General features: G+C 40.0%; 1 protein-coding gene across 4 annotated transcripts; it reads left to right on the top strand.

Annotated features, from left to right (window-relative positions):
- The first annotated feature begins 6,489 nt into the window (after positions 1–6,489).
- Positions 6,490–10,855, top strand: LOC148014224 (glycolate oxidase 1-like). 4 transcript variants are annotated; one of them, XM_087666140.1, is made up of 13 exons: positions 6,490–6,673; positions 6,994–7,079; positions 7,760–7,999; positions 8,436–8,560; positions 8,644–8,690; positions 8,976–9,053; positions 9,149–9,273; positions 9,359–9,425; positions 9,545–9,607; positions 9,769–9,838; positions 9,926–10,026; positions 10,150–10,254; positions 10,360–10,855. In XM_087666140.1, the coding sequence occupies exons 3-13, from the start codon at positions 7,857–7,859 to the stop codon at positions 10,543–10,545; spliced, it is 1,110 nt and encodes a 369-aa protein (XP_087522266.1). In that variant the 5' UTR covers positions 6,490–6,673; positions 6,994–7,079; positions 7,760–7,856; the 3' UTR covers positions 10,546–10,855. The 4 variants fall into 4 exon arrangements, with proteins under 4 accessions (XP_087522266.1, XP_087522264.1, XP_087522265.1 ...); XM_087666138.1 differs by lacking the exon at positions 6,994–7,079 and having other exon boundaries at positions 6,540–6,673; XM_087666139.1 differs by lacking the exon at positions 6,994–7,079 and having other exon boundaries at positions 6,542–6,673; positions 7,757–7,999.
- Positions 10,856–11,298: the final 443 nt, after the last annotated feature.

The following is an 11,298-nucleotide window of genomic DNA, read 5'->3' as shown; positions in this document are numbered from 1 at the left end:
CACTGCCAAGCAGTGCATGGCTATCCACTACTGGAAAAGCCTCCATTGCTTAGTGGTGGTGACCCTCATATGGTGTTATTGTCTCCCAAGGTCACCACCAAGTGGTGCGTGGTTATCCATTATGAGGGGAAGCCTCCCCTACTTGGTGGCGACCCTTGTCTTGTATTATTGTCCTCAAGAGTCAAATTCTCTTAGTGTGTAATCCATAAGTGCAAGTGAGTAGCCTTCTGAAAGATTTGGTCCCTACCCTTGAGGAGACCCTTGAACTTGGCCTTCAAGACCTCCACATTTTAATTTTTTGGTACTCGTTTGCCACTTTGTAAATGGAAATGGAAATGCAATAAGAAGAAAAAAGGAAAGGTTCTCATATGTATTGCTATACTTATTGACATTTGATGGTATAGTCTTTCTTGAGCATACAAGCCCTATGAAATGTTTGCCTTTCTTTTGAGGAAAATACATGTGTATATAATTGTGAAATGGCTAATTCATTTTGATTATAGTTGGTTTGATTGAAGTATCTATCATGTGGGGTGAACCCCATGAGGATCACCACCAAGCGAAGGAGGTTCCCCTCCCTATACCAAAGGGCCCTACTTTGCTTGGTGTTGACCCTCGTATGCACTAAACATCGTATGGGTCACCACCAAGTGAAAGAGGGTACCTCCCTAGGGGGAACAACCCTTGTATCATTTAGTTGTGACCCTCCAAGTGTAGGTTGTAAATTTAGTACCATTCTCAATGACAATTAGATCTAATACGATTTGCTTATGGCCCAAAGTAGACCAATACACACTGATATGAGAGATTACTCAAATGAGACACAAGAAACCTACATTTATGAACTTATTGATCATGTATAGAAAGTACACAGATGCCATAAAAAGATAGTGTGGAACTACCAAATTTGGTACTTAAAAGTACCAAGTATACCAATAATGGTACAATGAGATAGACAATAATGGTACTAAGGAAGTACCAAAAACTATCAAATTTGCTACCCTAGGACAAAGAAAACTATCGGTAAAGATAGTTCCGAACAGAATTATAGAATGATTCCACATGCAAAATAAGTGTTGAGAGCTAGGGAATGTGCTATCCAAATGCGTATTGTGATGCTTAAACTTCAACCTAATCTACTTTATGTTTGTACAACTTCTATTCTATTTGTGTGTTCTCACTCTCTACCTCTGTCTATCTATCATTGTCATTGCAATAGTTGTATCTCTTTATAGGAGTGAGGCTAGCTTCATTTTGTGATTATTGAGTGTAGATAGACTTCTTACGCGATGATGACATGTATCTCTCTTTCATAGTCAAGACTTTATTTTAGGTGTATCTCCTGACAAGTGGATGCTTGTTGTCTTGTAACAGTGCAGTCCTCAGAGGTAGCTTTGTCAAGCTGCTAATGACAATACAAATGAAAATCAATGCTTCCTATCTCTTTATATGCAAAGCCCTTTCCTTTTCTTATTGGGACTTGGCAAACATCGAGAGAGTAGTTAGAGATAAAGTGATGCAAACAATTCCTTCCATCATGTGAATGTAAAGCAAGATAAACAATGCAAATAGCAATGCACCTATTTATCATCGATATAGAAGCTAAATGAAGTAGGAAGTTGGATGTCTTCATTGTGCAAGTCCATCCTCAATTGTTTCAATGTGCACATTATCCCTACCTTTATAATGATCAAAAGTTCACCATCCAGCCAAATATCAATATCTTGTAATAAATTTCTGGAAAACTCCCTCATGTCTTGGTCTAATGGCACCAATTTTCCACAAAAATGGTGCCATCTTCTATACAAAAATTTCATGATAAAGTTTTGAGTGGCAATCATTTACTTGCAGATAACAAAATCTAGTTGCACCTTATAGGTGATTCCACCTTGTACATTTGTATCCTAGCCTACATCCGCAAACTCTAAGATATTGTCTGCATCTAGCGCTTCACTAGGAACATGGTTCTTAAGGTTCGGACTACAATGCTGGAGAAGAAGTCCATGGAAACGGCTACATGCATAAAAGTGGATATTTTTCTTTGACTACTTAAAATGTTGGGCTTTAGGCATTTTTGCACCCCATGAAATATTTTGCACCTATAACTCTCGCTTATTCTAGAATCTAGTAATGGCCACTCCCTGCTCTTTAAATCTGGAAGAGGAAGGCTAGACAAGGCTCCCCATTGCCTACTAGAGGAAGGTGGTATGTAAAAATGGTCGTAAAAGAATGTGCCCCTCTCGGCCAGTGACGCTTTGGTCCTCCCCTTGTAAAGCTCTTTGCCACAATAGAGTCGTGGATGATATCTAGAATATCCACCACACATTCTACTGGCTACCACTCTTGGATGCTTGATGGATACAAGTCTGTTAATATCAAATGGTCTTGTCATTAACAATGTGAATAAGAAACACAGACCTTCATTCATACCACAAAGTAGATACAACCAAAATGAACCAATAGTTGGGTCTATGGAGAGGGAGATTAAGGCAGTGGGCTCAAGGGGAATCCCCTTATTCGTAAAAATATGCTACATGCATACTTCTTTGATTATCTTTTTGGAGCCACAAGCCTAAAATCTATTAGCTTGCCCTTCCAACATGATAAAAAAGGGTTGGCTGTTGAAGATCTCTTCCACTTTCTTCCCTAATTGACTATCCAACTTCGCTTCGTTATGGTCAAGGGAACCCCATTTGTCCTGCTCATCGAGCATATTGAAAGTGACTATGGACCCGATGGAAGCACTAGGTCTTTTGCACCGAGGAGACGCCCTGATAGAGTAGGAAGATGGAGGGCAAATATTTGTGGTTGAGTGGAGAGAAAACAAATAAAAAAATCCAGACTAGAGGTAAGAGAGAGGGAATGAGCATTAAGCACTCAAAGATTTCAAACAAGGAGAGGCTTCTGCCACGTTGAAATATGACGGCAAAACATTACTATTGGAAAATGATAGTACTCCGCTTTACTGTTGAAAAGCAACAACTACTCTACTTATTTCAACAAAACTAACAATATAAAAAATGCCAAATTTATTTTTCAAGAATATGAAAATGATTTTTGAAAAAAAAGTTCCATCATGGAGGCCTCCTCATTGGTGGAGCAAACTCACTCTACATGCTAAAAGGCTAAAAAGTGACCTCATAATCCCGCTAATGTCATGTTGTTATAGTGAATGACAACAATACTATCTCCTTGCACATCCAAATCACCCAATAACTTTTATAGCCATATCACCTCACATGCTGCTATAGTAGTACCTCTATACTCAGCCTCTGTACTAGATAAAGCAACTATAGGTTACTTTTTGTTGCTCCATGTTATTGTTGCACTACCAAGGAAAAACATGAATTCACAGGCAGATCTTCTATTAGACATGCTACCAGCCCAATCTACATCTGTGTATCCAAACACTTGTATATCCTTACCTGCCTTCTAAAAAATGTCCATAATGCAAAGTGAACTTCATATACCTCAATATGCATCTAACTGCATCCAAGTGAGGCTTTCTAAGCATCTGCATAAACTAGTTGATAAGGCCAACAACATAGCTCATGTTTGGCATTGTGATAGTCATGTAAATTAAACTTCCTACTATCCTCCTGAACATAGTAGGGTCTTCTATCTCATCCCCAACATCAATACTCAATTTCACATTTTTCTCCAATGGCATTGAAAGAGGCTTACATGATGTCATGTAAACTCTCTATATTTCTCATATACCCTAACATGGTATATCAATGACTACAAACAGCTAGTACATTACTTTTTTATCCTTTGCATTCCATTCTTTCTATACCTTTGATATTTTTGTAGCACTTAGTTTTGGCTCCTTTTCTTCACATGTAATAAACTCATACAAGCTTTTTTTAATGAGGAAGTTCATCATACAAAACTTCCATGAATGATGGTTAGTCCAACTTCTCAATGATGGGGTTTCTACTATTCTCAAACATCCAGTGACATTGGTGAACCTCTAATACCATGATAAAACTCATGTGGTGGGGGCACTTACTTGAATTGTTGTACCAAATACACAAAATAAATGTGAGAAGAAGCTCAAGTGTGAGAAGAAGGTCACTCAAGAACACAATAATAGAGATGGAGACCAAATTGTATTCTTACTATCTTTTTCTTTCTTCTTCCTCATGCAATACAATACATACTAAGTGTAGAAAATATACAATATAAAAACAAATGGCTTACAAATTTAAAAAAATGCATAATTGACTAGAGTAATTGGTTGATGCTATAATTATTCTAGTCATGTATGGTGCGCAGATCGGATGTTGTATGCTCGCGTAGTGAGCGCCGGAAGGTCCCCAAGAACAAAAGAACTCTACTTTTTACACAATACTCAAGGTAGAAAGCATGCACGACATGAACAAGAGACCAATTGGGTGCAATCTCCCCCATGCCTTGTGTGAGCTCTCGACAAAGCATGTATTTTATGTATTAATCATCTTCAAGCTCAAATAATAGCCCAAATTACAAATAGCACGCTTTTGGCTTTTGAGTTTGCTTTAGCACAAAATAGAAATAAAGCTAATGGGCGGGCGCCCAAAGAGTCAGACATACCCAATACAAAGTCCAAATACAAATATCATAATCATGTGCCCATGCGCATACAAAATAATAAATAAATATCCAACGCCTTAATAAATAGGCGCGACAAAATATAGGCGCTATGCCTAAGGTATGCGCCCATCAAAATATAAGTGATAACTTGAATACACGCTATCCTCCAATGCTTTCCTCCGCCACTGCTGCTATCTCTACATCAACTGAAGCATTCACAATCGTTAGTAAAATAATATAATTAAACCGACAAAAGTGAATACCTAGCAGTCTTCAGCTACATAAATAAATCAACTGGTTAGAAATCAATCCTAACCTTAATTTATCACGAGTGCGCACTGTAAACTCATAAACGTTTATTAATTTAATATATATTTTGCGGAATCACCGGCTATGGAATCACCCATGTACACACTAAATTAATGAAACGCCTGAAAAGGATAAGCGTCCCCATCAACTTCTCGCACAAAGAATCCACTTTGTGTATGAGCCCCGGTCAACAAAGTTTACGGAATCCATCGTGGCATGGAATCCACCGTGAAATATGCCTCCTGGCATCAATGTATGTAGATGTGACTATTTAAATATAACAAATGGTGAGTTGATAGCCATGTGAGGGTCATGATAACCACCAATGTGTTTAAGTGTAGGCATGCAAACCCATCTAATCAGGTGGTCCATCATCAATGTCCACATGTGTTGAGCTTGCCATCTCAATAATCCACACATGTACACGAGGTACCATATCATGCACATGCAAAGTGCACCTCATCATTCGTGCATCCCATTTATTGTTTATGAGCAAAAGAAAGCATTCCTCTAGTAGCACCAATGCTTCCTTTCACTCAGAAATGTGAAGTGAACAAGGTGTAGCCTTGCAAGCTCACAAGTTGAGCAACACACAGATTATATCAAGCTAGCTAGGCTTTACTAGTTTACTTTAAAGAAGGATGAATATGTGAGTGACAAGAATTGAGCACATGTCTTGGGGGTGTCTTGCACCTTGTAGTCTTGCATGGGCTACACATTCATTCGAGTCAAAATTGGTGGGTATATCATGTGTAAAGTAAAGTCACCTCCATAAGTTGAAAACTAGCAAACTAATGGGTGGGCACTTGGCATGTAAGCTCCAGAAGCAAATTTCTTATCAAAGAATTCACACTTGAATTTTAGGCATACATACCTGTCTCATTCAACAAATTAAGTATTTTTTACGCATGTGGCATAAGATCACTTCTTACTTATCTTTTACATTGTTTTTAAAATATAGAGTATTATTATCATTATTATAAATATAAAATAATAATGCATATAACAAATTTCAAAATGAATAAGTGAGCTTGTTCCTTTTTTTTCTGCTTTTACTTTTGCATGACACATAATTTGGTGCAGGGAGCATTGACGTGTTGAGATGCAGCTTAAGGATGTGCAAAACGACTTCAATAGATGTATGTGTCTACCTAGATGCAAATGCATAACAAAGTCTTTCAGCAAATGCATGGTATGAAGAGCCTCTATCGTTTTGATTTTTCTCTTATTTAGTTCTCCTTGGCCTCCTCCCTAGGCACTTTGCCTACCCATAGTGCCATGTGCAACCTCGGGCATTGGCACCTTGAGGTAAATGTTGCCAGGGGAAAAAGCATAGGCACTGTCTTTAGAGCAAATTGAAGGAGCACTCATGCCATTGCTGGTGTAAGCGCTTAAGAGAGTAAGCTAGGGGATCCACGTGGCCAAAAGGAATTGGAGGAATGTATTGATGACATGGAATGCTTTTTTGTGCTCTTGAGAAGACCCTCCAAAAAGCATAGCAACAACAAAAGGCATTTATCTGCGGAAAAAAATGAAAAAGAAATTGGGTGGAAAAAAGGATTTAGAAGTATGAGGACGAAAAAGGGTCTTAGGCACCACCTTCTCTCCTGCTCCATCCACCCATCCAATCTCTCTCTCTCATCATCCACTCTCTCTCTCTCTCTTTCTTCTTCTTGTTCTCCTCCTCCTCCTCTATCTTCTCCTTCTCCTTCTCTTCTTCTTCTCCTCCTTCTTGTTTCTATTGTATCAATCCGCCATCGCCCGTGCAGCCGAAGGCTCAGTCACACAGGTATTCCCTGATTGTTTCTCTGTCTTTATTCTCTGTCCATTCAATCCTAAATAATCATTATCAAGAGCTGCCAATCAATCAATTGAGACATTAAGAGCTGCTAATGTAGCATTTCAGTTAATTGGGATTTCTGCAATCACGATTATGAATCACTACCTTGCTTTTTTTTTCCTTTCTTAGCCCTCGACCTCGCAATTCCCGCAAATAAAATAGCTGACACAACGACCGACTTCAGTCAAGTTGCCTATTTTGCCACACGTTGTTATTGAAATAGTTATTGATTTTCTTCCCTTCCTTTGTTTATCCCGAGACATTTTCAGCGAGCTTTTGGGTTCTTTCAGCGAGCTTTTTGGGTTCTGCGATTGCATTATTCACAAGAACCGGTCATCTTGTCACACCCCATCAGGTGAATTATTATATCATTTCAAGTACGCTGTCGATAATCGGCTGAACCCAATTCTTCAATCTTTGGCATATTTTCTCAACCCGTCTGTTTCAATCTGCGCTATCTCTGTGTGTGTGTAAATTCCAGTGAGTTATGCAATCACCTGCTTTGTTACACCTTTTCTATAAACTTCATAAGTGTGTTTGTCATGCCTCATCCGCATTTTTCTGTTTACTGGTTGGTGTTCAACACCATCAGTAATGGCTTCACAAGAAGTTTATTCACACCATCAATAATGGCTTCACAAATAGTTTTTTACGTTTTGCCATGTTGGAAGGGATCTCTTTCCTCTTGTTCTATCCTATAATGTTCAACATCATGAGCTTATGCTCGGGAGGCGCCCTACACTTAGCTAGGTGCAGTTGGGGGTGGGGGTTTTCCAGCCCTGCCCCGGCCTGGCAGCTCACTGCCCCCAACTGCATCTAGCTAGGTGTGCAATCCCTCCCTCACAAACGCTTATGACGATGTTACGTTTCATAATGTGGGAATAATGGTGGAAATTTATCTAAGACTTGTTGTGTTAATAGGTGTGTTTGTCATGCCTTCTCATCATTTTCTGTTTGCTGGTTGTTGTTCACACCGTCAGTGATGGCTTATTTCAAGGCTTTTCCTGACATAGATTTCCTTGTTGATTGAAGCAGAGGGCAGCCATGCAACTGTGAGAAGACTTTAGCCAGTTTTACTCCTGTAGAGACTGCATCGTCTCCAGCTTCCCTGTGGACCTTGAAACCATCAACCATGTCGGCCATGGTAGTTAATGTGTCTGAGTATGAGGCTTTGGCCAAGGAGAAGCTGCCAAAGATGGTGTTTGACTACTATGCTTCTGGTGCCGAGGATCAGTACACTTTGAAGGATAACAGGAATGCTTTTGAGAGAATCTGGTAAGTGTCGTCACAAGTTTGTCATGGCACTTTGTCCTGTGGGAGAATTTACTTATGATTGTGATACTATTTCGTGTCACATTACTTCTCTTTAAGTCTTTAGGGAGTGTCATGTCAGTAATGCAAAGAAGTTTTCGACATTTTCCTATGTGGGAACAGGGGCTTTTTTGCCCTTGTTTTTTGCTACAGTATTTAACAGCATGAGCTTCTGCTTGAGAGGCACCACATACCTTGGTAGGTGCAGGCCCGCAGCCCTCTGCCCCCAACTGCACCTTGCTAAGTATGTGGTTCCTCCTGAGCAGAAGCTCATGATGTTGTCATTATTCACAATGTGGGAATTATAGTGTGAATTTGTCTAAACCTTTTTGTGCAAGTCCAAACAGAAAATGGTGTGGGACTTTGATAACTTTGCTCCCACATGGTTGCTATCTGACAGGTTCCGGCCCCGCATCCTTATTGATGTTTCCAAAGTTGATATGACCACCACTGTCTTGGGATTCAAGATCTCTATGCCAATCATGGTGGCTCCTACTGCAATGCAGAAAATGGCCCATCCAGAAGGTATTAATCTTCAAGTGTTAGCTGAACCATACTACTCACACGAGTCAATCTACAGCCAATGAAACTCTTATGTAATATTTCAGGTGAGTTAGCAACTGCACGAGCTGTATCATCTGCTGGGACAATAATGGTAAGGATTCTCGGCTGGTTCACTGATTCGGATTTTTGTTCCCATGACTGAAGTGCAGTTTTGATTGTCGATATGGTTAGTCTTTTAGTATGCATGAGGCAGTTTTCTAGTAAGATTGGAGCGGTCGTTTTTCATGTTGAGATGCTTTCTCTGATCTGCTTGCATTTTCTTCTCTTGAAATTGGAGTCTAAGGCAAACGTCTTGAGATGACCTAGTATCGTAGTAGATAGGAGTTTGATGTGTTCAAGTGGCATGACTTTTAGTAACTGGGGTTTCTTTGGACAGACACTGTCATCTTGGGCAACCTCTAGCGTTGAAGAAGTTGCCTCGGTTGGATCTGGAATTCGGTTTTTTCAGCTCTATGTATGTGAATGCTAATCATTTGAATATTGAGCATATCTTGCAGTTGTAGTCACCAATATGTTGCTGGTTACTGACAAGTATTGTTTGGAACTTAGGTTTACAAGGATAGAAATGTAGTAGCTCAACTGGTTCGCAGAGCTGAAAAAGCAGGCTTCAAGGCCATTGCCCTGACAGTGGATACGCCTCGTCTGGGACGCAGGGAAGCTGATATCAAGAACCGGTATGGTTTGGGACTTATGGAACGCCAAGTTATACCTTGATTTTTTGAAGACTTGCTAAATTTTCATGATGGACTGGTTACGCAGGTTTGTATTGCCACCGCATTTGACACTAAAGAACTTTGAGGGTTTAGATCTTGGGAAGATGGATAAGGTATTACTGTTCATATGATAATGCACACGAGTCTCTCCGTGGAAGGCTGTGCATATTACTTTGTTTGAACTTGAGCTTAGCTATACTAAGTGATGGTTTTGATCATGTACCATGGACAGACCTCAGACTCAGGCCTTGCCTCATATGTTGCTGGTCAAATTGACCGGTCATTAAGCTGGAAGGTGTGTAAAATGTTTTAGGCTTTGTTTCTTTATGGAACTGGCTTGAATCTACAGGTTGTTTAGGCATTCCAAATGCTGTCCTCACTTTTAGATTTACCTACCAGACGGATCGGTGTTATCTTTCTGATTGTTTTTACTTTTCTTGGTTTTGATGGTTTCAGGATGTGAAATGGCTGCAAACAATCACTAAGCTGCCCATTTTGGTGAAGGGTGTTTTAACAGCAGAAGATAGTATGTGTTTTAGTGCAGTTTTTAGCCCCTCATGCTCCGTTGTCTTTCAGCTTTGCATTTTCAAATTCTTGGTCTGTGCTTTTGCAGCTAGGCTGGCTCTTCAATGTGGTGCTGCTGGAGTAATAGTCTCCAACCATGGTGCTCGACAGTTGGATTATGTTCCAGCTACAATCAATGCACTGGAAGAGGTAACAGGCCAAGCTAATGAGAAGTTGGTGAAATTCATGCAGATTTTGTAAATACAAGTTGAATTCACGAGCTGAAGATTAAAACCAAACCTGAGTTAATGAGTCTGTGATTTCCTATTTCAGGTAGTAGCAGCTGCTAACGGTAGAGTTCCTGTATTCCTTGATGGTGGAGTTCGTAGAGGCACCGATGTACTGAAAGCTTTGGCTTTAGGAGCATCAGGCGTTTTTGTGAGTGTTCTTTTCTTCTATGCACTGGGATCCAGTCATGGTCATTCTTTATTTTTTGTCAAAACAGAGCATAGCTTACGTCTGAATGCTGCACTTCTTGTGTAGGTTGGAAGGCCTGTAGTATTTTCTCTGGCAGTGGATGGAGAGGCTGGAGTGAAGAGGATGCTAGACATGCTGCGAGAAGAATTCGAATTAGCAATGGCATTAGCAGGATGTACGTGTCTGAAGGAGATCACACGTTCTCATGTCAAAACCGAGTATGAGTTACTCCGCTCTGCAGCTAGGTTGTAGGCTCTGATGGCTTTGAATGGGTGTCATGGGAAGGCATTATGCTTAATAATCTGAATTATGATAAGCCCATCTCCACGCTAGGGTCCTTATGAGTGACTGAGCTGGTCTGCTCTGTAGTGTGATGACTTTCTGGGTCATGTAAAGTACTGGGTTTGTGCAACCAGGAGTTGCAATAGTGGAAGGCTCTGACGTGGTATTGTACAAGAGGCACTGTTAACGTGACTATTTGCTTGATTCAAAATGTTGATTAAGATTTTTATTGGAGGACACAGTTGGTTCTCCTCAACGAACAAGAGCCAGTTTGAGCTTACTTATTGTTCAACACCCTCGACACACTTCTATCAAAGGTCTCTTAATTTGCACTGCTTGGAGTACCGTTTCAATTGGAGGTCTATAGCTGGAAGATAACATTCTACAGTTCTCTTAATTTGCACTGCTTGGAGTACTGTTTCAATTGGAGTTCTATAGCATGGAAGATAACATTCTACAGTTACCATTTGTCAAATAAATTAGTGGCCTTAAGTTTGATGAGTGCCATGCACGAGCATCTTATCTATTATCAGCCAGAGCCTTAGCAGATAGAAACATTCCATCTAAAAGTTAAGCCAGGTTATGTCTTATCAGCAAAACCTTTTTGCAGCTTATATATGTACAAGTTAGGCTAGGTTTTTAACCAGATGGTCTGGCCTTTGTGATCCGAAAAGAAAATAAGTTGCTATTAAGGCGGAGGTATACTTTTTTGGGCTTCATGGT

Source organism: Lygodium microphyllum, chromosome 25, assembly GCF_053477565.2.
Source record: "Lygodium microphyllum isolate KBCC chromosome 25, Lygodium_microphyllum_v1.1.10, whole genome shotgun sequence".
Classification (NCBI taxonomy): Eukaryota; Viridiplantae; Streptophyta; class Polypodiopsida; order Schizaeales; family Lygodiaceae; genus Lygodium; species Lygodium microphyllum.
This window is presented reverse-complemented; position numbering and strand designations above follow the sequence as displayed.